This window comes from Scomber scombrus, chromosome 7, assembly GCF_963691925.1.
Source record: "Scomber scombrus chromosome 7, fScoSco1.1, whole genome shotgun sequence".
Classification (NCBI taxonomy): domain Eukaryota; kingdom Metazoa; phylum Chordata; class Actinopteri; order Scombriformes; family Scombridae; genus Scomber; species Scomber scombrus.
In genome coordinates this window covers 22,449,852-22,470,113 of record NC_084976.1, presented here as the reverse complement: position 1 = coordinate 22,470,113, position 20,262 = coordinate 22,449,852, and the positions used below count along the sequence as shown (strand labels likewise).

Sequence of the window (20,262 nt, the reverse complement as noted above, 5' to 3'; positions counted from 1 at the left end):
AGGAAGAGGAGAGACGCAGTGTAGGCAGACAGACATGACGTTCTTTCACTGTGGATTAGCATCAAGGCATCGAACAGAGGAGGATTTGTCTCCCGAGGAGCTTTCCCACCTCCTCTCTTCCTCTTTTTTTGCTTGTTGCATGACTGGGTCTGAGTAAGGACATGTTTAATGTTGAGTTAGCTCTACTGTGTGCACTGACTCTGCAGCAACAGGCGACACAGTCAGTGAGAGCAGAGTTCCTACTATGTGTGATGAGAACGTAACACTTTAACAGACTTCTGCAATGGGAACTCCTACCGAGAACTCGCGTTTCCGCTTCGAGCACTGATGTCCTGGCCCCATGTTGGTGCTGTTGCCATGGAAACGTGGCATGCACGCGAGACAGATCCCCCACCACCACCACCACCTCCCTTCATAGGAAATCACCATAATAGGTGTGGGTTTGGGCTGTTTTAGAGCCTCACAGCTGAAGATAGGAGTCTGACACTGTACCTGAGGCGTGAACAGATCCACAAACAGCTGACAGATCCTGACACGTTTGTGGTGTTTGAATCAGACGCCGCACAAACCGCCTCCAAACCACAAAGACACTTACAATTAAATAATTAGTAACTAATTCTAACATGCTTAAAATTATTTCTCTCTTCAATTTCAGGTTGTTATTTTGTAACTACAGAGCTGCTGCTGCTGTTAACGTGAATCATGACTGTGCTGGAGAAGGTGCACAGCTTCCTCTATCACTCTGACACACACACACTCTCTCGGTTAACTCACACTGGAGGTTGCCTAGCAACACTTTATGGAGTCTGGCAGGCAAGAAAAGGGGGAAGCTCATTCTTAGCGAGGCATTTCAGACTCATCTCTGTGAGGTAATGCTGCAAGACGGCAAATGTACAATAAAGGCTGAAGCTGTCTTGTCTCACAGTGTGTCACACGACTACAGCGCCAGGTGACGGATCCTGCCCTGATTCATTCACCGGATTGATATTTGATAATTATTTAGAGATGATCGTATCTAGCAAGACCTCAAAATGCCATCAGTACAGCACGTTATCACATATGCATCAGTGAGGAAAAGCTGCAAACCACAATTGATTCATAATAATGACACCTAGGGCTGCTTCAACCAATTACTTTTATTATTGATTCATTGACTGTTAAGCCTATGAAATGCCCAAAAATTGTTTCTCAGAGCCTAATGTGTTGTCTTCAAAGTGCTCGTTATGTCAGAGCAACAGTCCAGAACTCAGATATTCAATTGACTATCACATACAGCAAAGTAAAGCAGCAAAGTCTCACATTTAAGAAGCTGGATCCAAAGAAATGTCGACATATTTTCCACAATGACTGAAATCAGACTCTTGCTCCAATTCCAGTTTTAACTATTTAATACAGAACCTGTCACGTTGGACCAAAGTTAAGCACAAAACAAATATGAGGATGAAAAGTCAAATATTTCATTAACATTAAAACCCAGAATAAAATCTGTAATTAATAATTAAGAATAGTAATGCACTGCCCTACATACTGCATGAACAAAGCTGAAGGACAGAGAGAGAGAGATCTTGTTGGACTGTGATCTTACATTAAAAAGGTATTTTAACATGTGTAACACAAACATCGGCTCTTTGCTTTTGTATTCTGTGAAATGTCACTGCGGCTCCACTCGGTGCTTACTGAATACCTTCATTTTGCACTTGGCATTTAAGAACATCTTCTGTCCTGGTCTTGTTAGTCTGCAGCAGCGAGTTCAGCCGCCCAGCTGCCCTGAATGCTAATTGGGACCTAAGTGAGTGTCGGGTTAAAGGAAGTGACATCCATGTTTGAGCTGCAAACACCTGACTGTGTTCTCCGACACTGCGGAGCCTTTTTTTTTTTTTCTTAAAGGGGGGGAATGTAGGTCCTGTCTGAGCTGATGTGATGGATTATTCACAACTTTAATAGCTGTTGCTGCTGGAACGTTCCACTCGCTGTAAAGAGGGAATTGGGTTTGTACTGACCCAGTTTCAAGTACATGAAACCACGCTGCATGCTCACATTGAAATATAAACATGTACATGAGAGTGCCCACATGCACAGATAGGTACACACACACACACACACACATGCACAAACCACTGGGATGAAATTATGTCAGTTCAGGATAGAACATAAATCAGTGTTCAAATTCATCAGTTTGCCATCTGTTGTGTCCTACTTTGCAATTGTTGGCAGTTGAATTTTCTCCAGCTGATTTTAGATAATGATAAAATATTGTCGCTCTGAGACCAAAAAAGCTCCCACAAAGCTTCTGTGGAAGAAAAAAAAAAGGTTTGGTCTACTTGAGCACTTTTTCTCCCCTGCTATTCATTCGAGTATTGTTTGATAGAAAAATACTGATTCACTCTGACAAGGCATTCATCAATAAGGGGCAACACAAAGGATGGTTACATCAGATCCTGTTGTTTCTAAATGCCCAACTCATGAAATAGTGTTATCTGCTCTAGAGAGGAAGTTCACACACCGTTTTGTAAAGATGAGGTAAAAAGAGAACCAAAAACAGTCTTGTGCAGGCTTAAATACTTTCAATTACTGAACGTGAGAGTGATTGCATGTTCCCAGAAAGATGGGCAGCAGGAGGAATTTGGGCAGCAACAACAGCTGAAAAAGCAAACTCCCCACATGTGCTCTCTCTAAATAAGGATGTAATATTAATGTGCGCTAAGGCTGAACAGGTGAAACAGGGTCACGTTGACATATTAAATCCAGGCAGCAGCCATTTAGACGTGTTTTAGACATTCTGCTGCTGAATCTGAACCAAAAAGGAAGCAGACACAATACATTTCCCAGCTGTGTGGATCTGAACAGAAGCTTCGGGGGTCTTTCTGATGCCAGTAAGTTGAAGCACAGGACATCGTTACCTGAAAGCCACTGGCTGGTGACGGTTAGGGGCTAGAAAGCGGTCAAACTGAAGACTAAAAAGGTAAAGAAAAAACAGGAGGAAGCCTTTGATTCGCATTGGCTAAAAAGACACAGTCCTCCTCTTCTCTGATGTGCCAAGACAATAGACAATGAATATTTTATAAGTCATCCATCTGGAAACCAATAAAGCCGAGCCCTGGTAATGATGGTCCGTCTTTCCTTCCTTCCAGTCTCACTTAGCGCTTCCAGCAGGCGCGCTCGGTGATAAATTAGCCTTCTATGCGACTTAGATGGAATTCACTGCAAAAATAAAGTACCACATTATGAAGCTTATTATTAACAAGATGTTGAGTTTCTTCTTATTAACAGGTTTTTACGTATTTGTCGATGTACGCTGCAAAACTTTCATAAAATAAGACTAGAATTGTAGTAGAATAAAGAACAGGAGCGCTGATAGCACCGACCAGGAGAGGATAACCGTCCAATCTGTGACAGCATCCGATCCCGATGTTTCCCTCCTGAGACCGTCTGTGTGCAGATCCTTGATGAGCTGCCAGTCAAACTTTACTTCCCAGAAAAGCTAAACAGATTAACCTCACTCCATTACAATGTGGGTACTATATGCAAATAAACAATGTTTAACTTCTGTCCATGCTGCCTCTAACCAGAGCTCTCCATTCATATGGCGGCAAAATATGCCATTGCAACTTTGGAGTAGAGCACGAGCCAAAAAACTCCAACCCGGCCCGATTAAAGTCTGTAATATTTCAACCCGAGACGGACACTAATATCACTTTAAGCTGTCTCTGATTCACGCCAACCTGAGGCTACTCTGAGACGTACATATTTCATCAACGCTGTCGTGGAAACACTTAGCATTATTAAATTGCTAGATGTTACATTTTATTGATTTAAAACTTTTAAAGTACACTTTTTATATAACTACCATGCCCACAAATACTAAGACTGACTGTCCATTACATAGAAACATCAGCATGCAGTAGATTACCTGCCCAGGGACTGTAAATAAATGAAAATGAAGTATAATAATATTTTATACAGTGGCCTCTGTGTTCTCTGCACGTATGGGCACAATGAAGGAGGTTAAATGAACCGAAGTCTGACCGAGACAGATCTATTTTAAAAAAAAAAGAAAAGAAAAAGCTGGGCCTGAAATGACTCAGCACTTCAGGACCAGTCAGGCTTGCAGACCTTGACTTTGAAGATCTGCCTTAAACTACTGTACACCTTACATTTCTACATTTTCTGTAGTGGTGCCTTCAAGGACAGTAAAATATGCATCTACCACATTACACTAGTGATAGAAAGAAGCAGACATTGAAATATCATAGTACTAAATACTTTCGGTTTTCTTCCAAGTATACTTATCACTATATTTCTATCAGTAGATATAGTTATCAGTGTATTTGAAAGCAAACTAGTTTCATGATACCAGGCTGACTATCTCACTGGTGAATCAGAGAAAACAGAGTCTGGAAGAGGAAGTGACCATCAGAGCTCAGTAGTATTGCAGCCTGCCTAGTTTCTCCTTGATAACACTAACAAAAACAAACAACAACAACTATGAAGATACAAAGGAGCATTAAGCAGCAGACAGAGAGAGACAGGCGCCCAGTGTGGATCATCAGGGAGAGCGGAGGCAGACAGAAAACATTGCGGCGCTTTGATAAGTCTGACTTTGTTTTCTGAGATAACGTTATTTATCAGACTTTATCAACTCTGAATACAGTGAGACAGCAGCTGTGTCACCTGTAACTTGCAGCTGCATCCTGCAGCACTGTGCAGCATTTCATTCACATAACTGACTCCAGCCTTCACTGTTTGTGTTATAAACCTTACACACTGATACAATCTATCCAGACTCAATGAGGAAACATGTTTAGTAAATTAAAATAAGCCTAAGTAAAGACATATAATGCTGCTGCTCACTGACTTTTTATTTGGCAGTCAGTCTGATTGGACGGGACTTGGGCAATTTGGCCATTTGCATCCAACCTCTGGTGTTTCCTCACTGCAGATTCATCAGAATTATGATAGTGTTTCCTCAGTTCCCTATTTTTATTGGGTTTTTTTCTTTTATTTTTGGTTTGTTTTTGGACAATGTAAAGCACTTTGTGTTACACTACGATGTATGAACAGTGCTATACAGATAAAGTTTGATTGAATGATTGATATAGGTGAACTAGCTTTAAGAAATCATTATATTTACAGCACTGATTTTCCCTTTTAAGTCAGTATCTTATAAACTAGACCAGAAGGTCTGGCCTATAATAAACACATTAAATACACATATGAGGGTCTAACTGGTATGGAGTGTCTGGTGGAGAAACCCATCTGTTAGCTTTGATGCAGCTCCAGCTCTAGTTGGCGACTCCACCTACTCATCCTCGCTGAACTTTAAACCAAACCTTGTAATTAGAATAGAGCAGAGAGGCTGTTAGTGGTGCGATTAAACACCTCTGTCTGAACCGCAGCTTTTCAGAAAGGAAAACACTGCCTGGATCACATACTTGAACATGAATCAAATGTTTAATGCTATTTATGCAAATATGTATAATCAGTTCTACCTAATTTCAGATTGAGTGAACTGTTTGTGGCTTGAGGGAGATGGAGGGGCTGCAGTAGACCGTGGAGGTTATAACCGTGGCTAATTCTGTTGGGAAAATAGACTTTAATGGGTTTTTTTCTCCTTTGCGATCTGACTGAGTCTTACCTGCTTTTTGGGTTTGTAGTATCCTGTCATACACCCCTTTGTAGTTCTCCAGCAGAGCCTTGCTGGTCTGGATCACCTGAAAGGAGACAGACATATTGTTCATATTTCTCTTTTATTTTCTACACCAGCAAAACTGGCATTACCACAATAAAAGCAGGGAGCAGTCCCCATCTGACAGCTGGGTGTTTCTACTCAGGGAGGGCTCAGAAAAACAAGCTGTTATTACAGGCATGTTGGAGGGCGAGGTCGCTGAATTGCGTTTTTTTTAAAGCCAAAATTAGAAGGAAGGAGACACAAGCAATTAGAGTGTTTTATTAAAAGTTTAAAAACAATACCATCTTCATGCAGTAACAGAGCCTTCACTTAAGGAGAAAGATATGAATATGAATGTTAATCTTGATGTTTGGGTTTGAAATCAAAGAAAAAAAGCAGATAGTCATTTTTTAAGATGATATAAATATAATTGTGAGTCATTTTGAATCACGCTACACACACACTGTGAAATTACAGCTGTGCAAGATGCTAAGTTAAGCTCCTCTGGTGTTATGCTCAGCTTAATTGAGTGCACAAACTCTGCTGACCTGCAGACTGGTAAAAACTCTCATGATGGCTCTTAAGACGGACTCAAACAGAGACATAAAACACTAAATGCGATGTGACATAATGACTCGCCACACTGGGAATGAACCATATGGCAGCCATCTTACCAAGGTCCAGTTTTAAACTTGCTGGAATTTGAACCTGTAGTGAAAAGTGAAAGAGGCTTATGTTGTCTTTATAATCCTTGTATTATTCTACCTCATACTATGACACACTCATACTATGTTTCATTCAAAGTATTGAGTGTAAGACTTATATATTTTTATTATAGCTCCAAGGGAACAACTCATGAAGATAATCTCATAACTGCATTTATACTGCAAAGAATTATCTTATTTTTATGTAACATTGTGAAATGTTAATTTTTTTTTTAAGTGGAGGCTTTTAATAAGCACTTTAGGGTTTTTTTGCCTCTGCCTGCACTGTATTATTATTTTTTCTTTATGGGGTTTTGTGCAATTTTTGGGTTGTGCAAGTAAGTTGTGCAAGTAAATGTGTAAGAACTGAAGTAATCCTAAATATGTTCTGTATTATGGCTTATATTGGCACTAAGAAACACAAGAGAGAAACAAACCTAATGTAATATATTAATATATTTATTAATGTCATAAACTAACATAAAGCAGGATGTATATTTCTCTCACACACACCTTAAAATTAAAAAATGTTTTATACATGTTTATGAAAGCTTCAACAAAAACATGAAGTTGTATCAAATCATTTTTCTATAATCTCTTTAATCACTTTGCCTATTAGGTTGCATTAATTAATGTATAACCTTTTTTGAACATGTGTGCATATGCAATAGCCTATTTTCACGTATCAATATTTAAGTGAGCTGACAACAAGTGATGGTAATGATGACGGACTGATTGCAAGATTCAAGGTGGCTGATTTTGGGTTAGCTAGATGTGTATGAAATAACAATGTGTTGGCTGATTGGTTGGTTAGTTTTCCCTGTTATTGTGAAGAATGTGGACTTTAACTTTCTCTGCAGGTTGTAATGTGGCAGTTTACTGGATTTGTCTTTGAGATATTATGAAATGGGATTTAGGAGTAAAGACGAACACTTCTTGTGGTTAACATGCTGGATGTTTAGTTTACACTTGATTAGCATGGAATCAGCTTAGCGTTCAAATTTTGGGGTAATATTACAACTTTATTATGATGTTACTAAAAATTACCTCTTAAAGTTCTATTATTATTGCAATTAAAACAATTTTTGCTGGTTCTTATCTCTTAGCTAACAGATCAGTGCTGTTGAGAGTAGGGCCTGATTGATGCTGGATTTTTGGGGCTGATACCTATACTGATATTAAGGAGTAAAAAAAAAGAAGATAAACATGAACATACATTTTTTGCAGTTATCCCTTAAATCTAGTTTTAGGCAAATATTGGCGATAATATCGGCTGAGCAATATATCGGTCGGGCTCTAGTTGAGAATTAGTAAGTTGACACGTGTAAAAAAATAAATCTACTCATCTACTGTATACTGAGGTGTGGAAAGTGACATCAGCCTCCTTGGTCTCTTTAGCCCTTTTATTAACCCTTTTTTATTAACATTTAAGAGTTGTAAAAACACCCTACACATTTCTTTAGCTGGACTTTTCCTAATGTGACCCACAGTATACAAAAATGGAAATAAAATGTATTTTTTTTGTTTTTTTTGTGCAGCTGATGCACACTTTTTTATATATGTAAATGTACACATTCCACCGGTGTTTCTTTAAGAAATTCACAAGTCAGCATTCAAACATGTATTTATCATATTCCACAAAATGTTTTCCTGGACCATAGTGATTGTTAATATCTATTTTCCACAAGATTAATGAAACAGAAGGATTTACAACATGTATTAATGACTAATGGGGAATTTTTGAATGTAAATTGGTGTAGAGACTAATTGTGAGTCAGAATATGAACAGTATGTAAAGGGTTAAAGCAATTAGGTACTGCACAGCCGATAACCATAGTTGCTGCCCATAGGTGGCGACACCCAGTTACCCAGGTAAGATAGCGGAGGGTTATCCCATGAGTAATGATGTCATGTCTCATCTAGTGTTTTATATGTATGGACTCAAAGGCTTTGGAAATCCATTTACATATTAAATGCCAACACTGCAACCTCCAACGCCCAACTACAACAAAAAAAAACCCAACAACCTTTGGTTTCCTTACAGGAGGACGACGGATCAGTGGTGTTCCAGGAGGTTAATGATGCATATGTAGGCTGTCACAGACAGCTAATAACCACTAAGTGAACAAGATGCCTGAAAGACCATCTGGATCTTTCTCTTCTGTTATTTCTGTAGTATCTTAATCGGTTCATCTGAGGGAGATTATATTGTATATTGTAACCCCAAAATAGCTTTTCAAATGTTAAAAGGTTGCTCTGCTCTTGACTTCAATTTGTGCCCATTGGGTACTGGGGCCTTTGTGTAGACAGCATTGTTGTAATTGAGTTGTACGTTCACTTGTACACTCCCTAAGTGACTTAAGTGCACCATGAGGTCATGTCACAAAGCCAGGCTGCCCCACTGAGCTGCCTGAGGAAGGGAAGAAAGGAAAACTGAGTTCAGTGTAACAAAGCTACTCTGTGGAAGAGAGCAGTGACCAACAGCGAGTCCCTGAGATTGATCTCTGGAGCATACCAGCTCTGTGTCTGGGCAGCGAGAAAAAAACCGAGAGACAGTAGAGGGGCACGCAAAGAGGTGTCAGGAACAGCCTGGAGGGAGAATGTTATAAATGGAAACTTCATTCAGAAACACAAGTGACACTCTATTATTATCTCCTCTGACAATTTAGTTGTATTTTCATGTACTGTCTGTGTAGCCAAACCCTGATATAGCTTATTCTGTGCCATAGAGCCAACTGCTATGTAAAAACTATTACTACCACAACAATAAGCCGTACTGTTGCACTGGGCGACATGTTCCATCATTACATCCTTTAGCTGTGTGTAGTCACCATACTGTATCACCAAATGTGCATTAATCCCCAGCTCATGCTCTATTTATTCCTGTTTGAATAATGTTTGCTAACAACTAAAAATGTGCCCAGCTGTTTGCCTTTTTGCAAAAAAAAAGAAGAAATGAAACTACACATTTGTGACTCAGATTTTAAGATGAATCTCGTCAGCGGGAACCAAAAGGCTCGGGGCCACAAACGGGGGCCACAGACATGACAGAGATGTCAGAAAGTAAGTGATATTAGTGTCCAATGAGGAAAATATGGAATAACAGCAGTCTTATCCTTTCATGGGGGGGGCACGATTGCACAAAACCCATCCAGTGAATCACCATGTTGTGCTACAGGCAGTCATGACTAAGTGATTATGGCTGTCTGTGTCACTCCGCAGCTGCAGTTGCGGCACTTAAAGCTGTCGCACACACTGTGATTACTACCCTGATGGGTGAAGAAATTACTGTCTTGGTGGCAGACGGACGCAGCATCTCAAATGTATTTAAAGACACATCCTAAGGTAAATGGGTGGACTGTGCCCGTTTGTGCACACTAAAGACTACTTCCTTTAAGTGGTATGTTTACTTCTATTATCATTATTATTATCTGCATTTAACAAAAGATACAAATGCTCTTTTATTGTTTAGGTGATGTTAGCTTAGTGATATAATTCTGCACTAAACAAGATTATATTTTAAACTAACTGATCTTCATTATGAGTACAAAGCTATTAAAATATGCAGATGAATATTGTTACATTGATATAAAAAGGTTTTTGGGTTACTGCCAAGTAAAACAACGATTAAAATATGGGTTTTGAAGTTGCTATGGTTTTTTACAGATTTTGCATTCCTAACTTATCTTCATCTACAGATTGTGGCTTTAAATCATTTGTTGTGAACAGAAACAGAAATCAGGCCATATTATCTGAGACCACAAGCTGGCATCATGCTGCCTTCTCCACCTTTTTCCCAACGCACAAATGGGCAGGGACTGAGACCCAGATTCTATTTTTACCAATTAGGAAGTGAAAGCCTGGTAACTCCCAGCGGTAGATTTTCACACCATGCCTACATTTCTAACTGTAGCGTTCATACATACATTATTTTACAACTCTTCATGTTATCCTCGTTTGATTTATGCCTTTGTACGCGTCAGCTCCAAGCCTCTCTGCTCTCCTCTGGCACTCCGTTGGTGATCAAGGCCTGCAGCTCCACACCTCTTAAGCCCTTGCTCTTAATTTATTCGATTTTGGTCCCCAAACGCCCGTCATTTTCTCCTTTCTTCCCTCCAACTCAATTTTCCCTGCGCTCCTTCCATCAGAGCCAATTACCTAGCCCTCCATTCCGAGTGTGAGTAGAGCAGAGAGGTCACCTTAATCGGTCTGTGTCTGAGTCTTTTCAGCCTTCTCAGATGCTCATCTTAGAGTCCTGAGGGATGGAAGCGTGCCACACAAATAACACAGTTGGGTACAGATAAGATTTAATTGTGTTGTGGTTTCTTTTCACGCCCAGATTCTCGATGCATTGTAGGACTGCTTGTTTAATTGAAATATGATCTCAGCGCAATCTCATTTATATTTGACAACGATTCTTCACTGTTTACAATAGCGAGGAGATCCGTTGCATGAAAACAAACATATTGTTCCCCCTAGCGTTTTACTCCACGTGAAACACTGCACAGGAAGAGAGAGAGAAAGGGGGGCAGGAAAGTAATGTAAATACATTTGTGTGTGTGTGAGAGACAGAAAGAAAAGGAAGAACAAAAATGTGTCAGGGTTGCAGAAATAGGAAAAACAAATAAATGTTTTTTTTTAAATCAGTAATGACATCATGAACAGACTGTGAGGATCATTGAGGATCAGCTCTTCAATACTGCTGGAGTTTGGAGGTGGAAAAATGATTTGCCGGCAGCAGATTGAACATTACAAAAGCGCTCTACCTTCATATCTAGACTAGGCCTCCATGTTTTGGGTCACAGACTACATCTGGCTATACTGTAGGTGAACTGTATATTAGTTTAATTTGATAATTTTTTAAGTGAATACCTACCAAATGTGTGTCCCACTTTGCACATGTGTGACACAGGTTGGTACGCCTCATCTTTGCGTAAACAACACTTTCTGAGGTGCCACTCAAATTGTCAGAGAACAGATTAATAATGTGAATGTGTGACACCGAAACCAGCTGGGCTCAGAAATGCTGTGAAAATCTTACTCTGTATTTGATAAAAAACAATTGTTAGGGGACATGATGCTACATCTTAAAATGATGGAAATAAATCTGATAAAAAACAAACTTAATTGCTGGATGCAAAATTATGCCTCTGCCTCCTGCCTCAAACAATGCTGGCTAAATGATTTGCTTATAATATACAATCAATGGAAGAGAACAGGATGTGTTAAGGCTAATGGTTGTCTGGGAATGGTGGCCTCGGTGGCATGTTGCATAACTTGTGAACATTGATTTTATTACTTAACAGAGCCCCACTATTACCTAACCACCTATGTTTATCTCCATTAAGTCCAGCAGAGTCAAAGCATTGATTCGATTGGAGTCAAAGCCAGTTAGCTTCGTTAGGTCTCCCTATTTCCGTTTTGGTGGATGGATGGACAAACAGATAGATACAAAGATAGATAGCACCACTGGCAAATTTGATTTAAACTACTGTTCATATGTCGAGAAATGAAGTTTTTTCTCTGCACTGCTGCCTGAAAAAGAACCTTGATAGAAGATAAAATAGTCCGAATCACCTCATACATCAGATATTGGATGATTTCTAATACATCTTTTGTATTCTTTGAGGTTTGTATGACTAAATATAAAATCCCCCTTTTATATTTTTACATTTGCAAGTCAATGACTTATTTCTCATACTCTTATGTTTTTAATTACGCTAATTTATCCAATTCACTTTTGCTTCCAGGTGTTATTACTATGCAAATGAACTCCTCCTGAATACTACTCACCATGTCATAAGTGGTGACGACTTTCTTGAGGACCTCTGGTAGCAGGCCTTGGGGCTCCAAGGTAGGGTACTGGTCAATGAGGTTGAACAGCAAAATGGGGCTGCTGTCGGATCCGGTCAGGCGAGGGGACAGGGCCAAGATGCACTGCTTCAGGTTAGCCACTGCTGACAGGCCGCACAGCTCTTTAAAGGACACTATGGCATTCTGCGGAGAGAAGAGAGAAATTAAGACTGTTTATGTGCAGTTGAACTGGCATGCCAAGAAAAACATAATCTCTGATGTTAGAGTCTGGCATTGATCTGCATTAAGTATATAAGCACAGCTCCACAGAGGAGAAACCTGCCAGAGGAAGTGGAGGGAAGCTCACTCATTACCTGTGAGAACTTTTCCTTTTGGCACTTGATAGCTGCTCGTAAACACTCAATCTCTTTGGACTGACATCAGTATCACATGAAAATGGAACACACACACACGCAAATCCTAACCTTCCTGTGAAAGGCCAAATTTAAACCCAACATAAACAACCGGAGGGACAAACTGTGACAGTACGGCCAAGATGTGTTATAGTCTCAAGGCCAGTGGCTTGTTATCACACAATGACTGCAATATAAACAGGGCTACCAAAATAAATCCTAATACAATGCCTGAAGAAACACAACACAAGACCAACCACAGAGTGTTGTGACACTTGAGTAGAGCGTTTCTTATAATATCTCTTTACAGAGACTTCAAATGTGACATAGATTTGACTTTCAATGATCCCTGTAGAGGTGAAGCTTGCTTAGTATCAAACAAGAAAAAAGATATTTTTAAAAAGATGACAGAGGATGAAACTGGTTTGCTTTGGTTTGGGAGCCATTAAAATCAACAGGCGCTTTGGGTTAAACACGTTAACAACTTATTAATGCAGTGACTTGCAGTGATTTTTACAAATGTCACAATTCAAAAAGGGTTACATGTAAAATTTTCCAATTTATACACAAGACTTTATAATGGCTTTTAGGGATGGGGGAAAATGTATTTTTAGATTAAATGAGAGTTATCTTGTAATTAATCTTCACAAAGTTGCGAGTTGCGAGCATGTTTTGATTTAACGTCTAAATAATTACCTTTCCGAGACGAACATGGAATACATTGTGAACTTTCTACAGCGTCACTCAGAGCCTAACTTTAGCGGAGTGGAGCAGCGAACTCCAGCAGTAAAAAAATGAGACCGGCTGACCAACACAAAACGTAGTATTAACAAACTTAAACCAACTCTGGGGTAAAGTAAATAACTGTGTTCAGTCTGTTTCACCTCAGAAATCCTCATCAGCACCTTACACAATGTTGGTTTTCCCCATCGCTAATGGTACAGCAGAGACGCTGCTTCTTATTCTGACATGGGGAGGAGACTGTAAGATGCCTTTAAATTAACTATTTCATTAACTGAAGAACAAAAAAGAATCATGTAGTTACCACAGTCATCCATGATTATCCTATTTGGCTAAGTAGTGCATGCAAACAAAATGTGAAGACACAGGAAAATGTAATGAGCATTTAAGGAGGTTAAATGAATTGTCTTACCTGCATGTTTTCTCTGAAGTCTGTGGCTTCCCTCAGTGGCAGCAGGGCTGTTTTGAAGACATCATCCACAGCCTTGACCAATAGCACTCTCATGCTGGCATACTCTCGACTCCTCTTTCCCTTTCTTACAGACAGTCCCCTTTTGTGTGGTTTGCCACCTCCCCTCCGATTGGTTATGGCCACATGAACAAACACCCAGGTGTGTGGCAGAACTTCTCCTGTCAGAGACTGTAACGGTATGTGGCGGAAACCTGGCTGGAGACACTCAAAGGGAATCGTATATTGGCCGATGAATTCATCACCAATGTAGTCGTCATCCAGCACCACAAAGCGTACCATCACAAGTTCTGGCAGATTTATCTGAAACTCAAAGCTCTCATCAAACAGAGGGTTGTCCCCATTCTGGTTAACAGTTTTAGTCCTTTGCTCAGCACAGTCAGCAGGAATGCCATGTATTTCCACGTATACATAAGGGTCCACTACGTCCCCCTTGGCACCTGAGCCTTTGGGTTTGGGGAAGTTTTGTCCACTGATGATTTTGATGTGTAAGAGCTGTGGAGAAACACCAGGCACTGAATCTTTAGTGTTTGCACTAAAGTATGAAACGTGCTCTCTCATGATTGCTGGACGCAGCACATAACCACAGTTCCCATTCTGACGGAACCAGCCGATGTTTAAATCCATCATCAGGCCAGGCGTCTGGTAGTTCATTGCCACAATCTGGCAACCACACTTCCAGAAATCTTGTGGATTCATGTTGCTGGAGTCGATGCGCATGGGGCTAGGGTAAACTCGTGCTAGGAACTTCTTGTTGTAGTTAACAAAGTCCCCTGGGTAGTCAGTGGCACAGCGACTGGCAAAGACTTCATTGAAAGAGCAAAGCTCCCAGTGCTTCTGGCTTTGGAAAGATGTTGGGAAGTCTTTGAACTCAACAGACTTGCACAAGGTGACCAGATCAGAGAGGTCCTTTGACAGCTGAAATTTCTTGGGTGCGATAGTCTGTTGTTCTGCAGACTCAATGCTCATCCTTTGAGACATCTCTGCCCCTTCATCCTCATCTGTTACTTCGCCTTCTGAAGCAGTGCAGTTTGTGCTCAGTTTCTTACCCTTCAGCAGGATCTTTCCCTTCAGTTCAGAGGGAGAGGGGAGGTAGCAGTCCTCAGGTTTAGGAACATCTATGTTGATTTTATCGCCAAGGATCTTCCTCAGGTGTTGAAACATGACTCTCTGCTGCTTTAAAGAGCAATGGTTTTCTAAACATAGTATCAGTGGAAAGTCAGATGCAACGAAAGCATACTTGTTGATGACGTCAATGACGCTCCGAAAAACAATCTGTGAGGTCATCGTGTGACCAGTGTAAATAACGGGTTCGTTATCAGGCCCATCCCACACGTCCAGCTCTACACTGCGACAGCCCATCTTGAGGGCACGGATATACCCTGTCACATCAGAGGGACCTCTGAACTGATCTTCTATCAGGTATGTGTTGTGGGATGCATTGATGTAATAGTGGGACAACGGCTGGTTCATGTCTTGACATACTGTTTTGTGTTCAGGATCAAATATGTGGCACTCTGGAGACATAAGATAGTTGGTAAACCCATCAAGAGATAGCCAACCTTTGAGCTGGCCCTCTTTAGACGGTTCATACTTCTGGATCACCTCTAAGCTGGTGTCTTCACTGACTTGTGCCATACCCTGCTCTGCCTCCAGAAATATCATTAAGTCCTTGGTATCCAGAAACTCTTTGTTACTAGAGAACTGAACAAAGAGAAAGTATATTTCTGGTCTGGTGCAAAGATCATGAAAGACCTCAATGAACTCTTCTTTTGTCACATCAGAACCTACTTTGTCCTTAGCTTTGTGAATCTCTTTGAACTTCAGTTCTATTTTCACATTTTTAAGTCCTGGGTTCAACTTTTTGACTAGCTGCACAGCAGCACATATTGTTATCTGTTTGCTGTTGCTACTGTCGGCTTCGTCAAAAAGTTCCCCAAGCCAAGATGAGCGCATGTTGTTCTGACTGCTCTCGATCATATTTAAAGTATGTTTCCCATAGGAGATCAGGTACCTCAGTCCTGTGATCCATATGTTGGCTACATCTGCAGTGTTGGCCACCAGGTCTAGGGACTCATAGTTCTCCCCAAAGATGATTGAGAAAGCGCAGTCTTCTGATATCTGATCATAGGTTCCATTAGTTCTAAACATGTCTGTATTTTTCCCTGTCCGAACCTCCTTTATGGATTTTACATCAATTTTGGCCTTTTCTGATTCCTTCTTTGAGGGCTCCCATCTCAAAGACTGCATATCGGCATCAAGGAGAAAGTAGCGGTGGTAAATGCGTGAGTTGGATCGCACTTTCTTCAGCTCGGAGCCGTCCACCATTGCACTGATACAGTCGCTCGCACTGCTGATTTTCTTCTCAGTTGGCATGCTGCTGAATGATACTGTCTTCTTTCGTTCTTTACGCTGTCTTGAGCCATCCTGTGAAGAAATAGAGGAACACATATGAAAATCTTTACAAAAAACAGTGAATAATAAAATTATATAATTTTTAAGATTCACACTTTGAGCAATAGAAAAAAAAAATCATGAACACTGAGGGAAATCATGGAAAGTTTTATCATTTTATGTTTTAACAAACAGCAATTAAATGCATCTATTTTTGCTACCTGAATCAAGTCTGAAGAGTACAGTTTGACGTGCATATTATTTTTTTTCAATCTCTTTTAGCTGTAGAAAAACAAACATGAGACCAACTTGGCTGTCAAGTACAAACTTAACACTTAACCTTCGTTTTCATAAAAATACATGGGACAGTTATTACATTACCTTTCAATAGGGTAAACAACACTTATTTGCTTTAATCTGCGACAGAACAAAATGTGTTCATTATAGTTAATTTTTCCACAACTTAAATTAGATTTAGGCCCAAAATTCCCTCAATGAACCTTTCACACAGTCACTACAGAAATTTTTAAACCAGTTTTCTGCACAAATGGAATATAATCTGAATATAGGAATTCCCCTTTTCTGCTTTCTATTTCACTGCTATATTCAATATTAGTCTGACTAATGTAAATCACTACCGTATAGAGCAATACAACAGAAGACAACAAGGCTGCCTGCTCTGAACTGTTGGCGTATTTTGTCCTTCCTCACCAGTCCCCTTTTGTTCTCTCTGAACATTTGCTTAGTAGATTCACAGCAGCAACTTTGCTGGTTGACTCAAGCTACCCTGTCACTGTATATTATGGAGATGCAACCGGGAATCTCCCTCGGGAAAATATCACCCACACAAATCTAGCCATCTACAGCAGCCACATTTTTGACATTTTAAATGAACCCTGCTCTTTCCACTGCGGCAGGTACCTTCAGCATTCGGAGACAATTTTATATTTTGTATTATTCAAACTCATTTGGCAGGTTTAGCACCAGCCAATCCCAAACCCTTGTTAATCATCATGTGGCAGTTTAATAGTAACACTTATACAAAAGGAATGCATCACTTTGTCGACTATAAGATGTTGCCAAGTTAAGAATTCCCTCCGCGGCGCTCCAGGAGAAACTCTTGATGTTAATTTTCCTTCAGGGTTTAATGAAATGTTCAAAACCTTCACAGCCTCTTATGTAATCAAACTCAGATTTGCCTCACCAACTGAGAGAGGACCAGGACTGAAACATTATTGTGTCAAGTGACAATAAGATGGGTTACATGTATTACTTAAATATGTTAACATGGATAGATTCAGAACCGTAGAGGACAATTAATCGTGATTCTGATATATCGTGAGTAGATTTTTTTTCCGCCCACCCCTGTGTGACATGTTCCTCCTTACATCAATTCAACAATGAAAATCAGCCTCTCTGCCCATGATATTTACAACACAATATCTGACTACACCACCTAAGAGAGAGGACAGTGTGGCTATATCTTTTTTTGTAATTTTTGAAGCCGTTTCATGGTAAACACCCGATTTGGACTCCTGTCTGCCTGCTTACCGCTTCCCCTGCGGTCTCACCACACTACTGTGGTTCAGCAGCTGCCCTCAGAGAAACACAGCTGTGCTACATCACGTGTAGGGCTGATCAATTAATCAAGATTGTATTGATATCATACTATGTGAGTTGTTGTCTTCATTGTAAAAACAACCGCCGCTGCCATCTTTGCAGTCGGCTTCTCTTAGTTAGGATTACTTCAGCGTTAATCGTTCAGCAGGGAGCCAAATTATCCACAGAGGTCCCCTCTCCAAAACAAACGAACATGCAGATTACAGCTGGGAAAAACACAGAATAAAGCAGTTTCATGTTAAAACTCAGAGGACCTTCGGGAGGGACTGTGTCTGAGCGAGCAGACGCTAATGTTTGCTCAGCTTGTTTCTCTGATAACTTAAGATCCAGACATCCGATGACTAAAATCCTTCATCCGGTTAAAATATATACTTGACAACAACCGAGGTCTATAACTGATTACAAGCCAATTTATGACAGAGTGTCTGGTGTACAACCACAACACCCACATATTATCTTGTACACATACTCTTTAGTAGTCACCGTTGTGTCGGAAAATTGTTGGAAACATTTGGGATTATGTAGGTACACAACTGAACAAAATATATAACATAGGTCTAGTTGTTTTTAGACATTTTAATGCAGAATAGTTACATATGATAGCTTTAAGAAAACATCTTTGTTTGGTAGAGATCCCCGCAAAAAAAATCACACCATAATAAGTTTAGTATGTTTTTCAAAGACATGTAAAAAATATAATTCTCATCAGTCCAAAAAATAAATGGAGACTGACTATAGTGTAGCCTGCGACTGACAGCACAGTCTCAGTCAGATTGTTAATTTGTTTGCACAATTAACACGTTGTTGTAGTTGACATACAATAATAAAATAAATGGAAATGTAGAGGGGACAGATATAAACAAAGTCCTCCCCAATATGAAAAACATCTCAAATACAATCTACTGAAATAATAAACATCTTATGAAACAGATCCAGGAAGGCTTTTCAGAAGGCAAGTCTGAAATTATTTATTGAGATTTATGCAATGATTTTTTTTCTAAATTAATCATTAGTAAACCCATCTGAGTGTTTGAGTATTGCACAGGTTTACTCTGATAGTCAAAGCTTACACCTCTCTGAACTAAGAATGGATCAAGTAAAATAACAAATCACATTCTGTTCCACAGTCTGCTGCTTTAGGAGAGTTCATTATATAAAAAGGGGAGCTTAAAACCTAAATGCATGACTGCAGATAATCCTTATGATCTGGGCAAGAATGTGGAAATGTTGTCTTCATGTTAACCTTGAGTTACAGTCGCAGCTTGCTACAGTACACGTCAGGTTCCTGCTGCATTGCCAGGGCTGCCATGCCAGGCATCCTCTGCAGGATTTCCCCTCGCTTCTTTGACCAAAACTACAAAACAATACCGGACACACCCATCTCTGTCGTAACGTTTCTCAATATTTCCTGAGGAGAATACTTCTACCTTTTCTGCCTCTGGTGAAAGTCAGCTGGGCAGTCAAGGGTGTTTTCTTGTGAAATACATACAGCTTTATTTGTCCGTACATGGTAATTGAAAAGAAAAGCTCACACAATCAGATTATGTATTAAATAGTTATATCAGATATCTTTTTATAGACTACATATTGTTCTAGCCATGTATAATAGATAATCTCTCAAGTTCAACAATAAACTACATCTTCAAAGTGAACCATTAGGTTTTTTGTTGGCCATCATATAATACACAATTTGAAATATGACCACCAAAAATGTCCAATTTATTTCAGTGCACACAGCCTTCAATTAGTACCTTTATTAATAGGCATGACTTAAAAATTTGTTTATAAAAAAGGTTTTAATAGGCTTCTTTAAGTCTTACAGACCCTCAAGGATCAACAAGTTACCAGCACTGTTAGATTGGGAGTGTATTAAAATTCCACAGAGCTGTGTGGTTGCTATAAAATATCAACTGGAAAGTACATTTCATAAGCCAGAAATTACAGCACCAGTAAGTACATGCTGAGTCACTGGTATTGATAAACAACCCTATCAAATCCCCGCTGGCGTGTAACTATTGTTTTTGTGTTATTATGTTAAGTACTGAGAGAAAAGAGAAAACAGCATTTTGGGGATGGAGGGACGGGGGGGTAAACATCCAAAACACACCGCCACACAATCACTTTGGGAAACTGCTTCTTTTTTTTCTTTTTTTCAATACTGCCATGGGAATCAAGGTTAAAGTCATTTTTTCAATTATTGTTGAGATACATTTTGCATCACTGTGTCTACGCTCATTATCTGTTCCTCGGTTTATTTCTCTTTTTAGTTGTGTTCTGAAGAAGAGAGAAGACAAGAAAACCCCTGGTGCATTTTAAAGTCAAGTCAGTGAAACATAAAAAGGATATTAGATGTTTTCATAGTGTTTCATAATAACAAGGATAATCCCATCAGGCTCATCCTTGTCAGGGGAAATTACTTTCATGCCTTTACATACCGTTACAATATGCGCCTGATGAATG

The 20,262-nt window shown here is 39.8% G+C and overlaps 1 protein-coding gene across 1 annotated transcript in view; it reads right to left on the bottom strand.

Annotated features, from left to right (window-relative positions):
- Positions 1–20,262, bottom strand: part of LOC133983027 (inactive phospholipase C-like protein 2) — a 54,846-nt gene that overhangs the window by 9,670 nt on the left and 24,914 nt on the right. The window contains exons 3-5 of the mRNA XM_062421942.1: positions 13,732–16,215; positions 12,166–12,369; positions 5,636–5,711 (exon numbers count right to left, since the gene is read on the bottom strand). Coding sequence (XP_062277926.1) covers positions 5,636–5,711; positions 12,166–12,369; positions 13,732–16,215 — 2,764 coding nt within the window. The remainder of the gene's footprint in view (positions 1–5,635; positions 5,712–12,165; positions 12,370–13,731; positions 16,216–20,262) is intronic.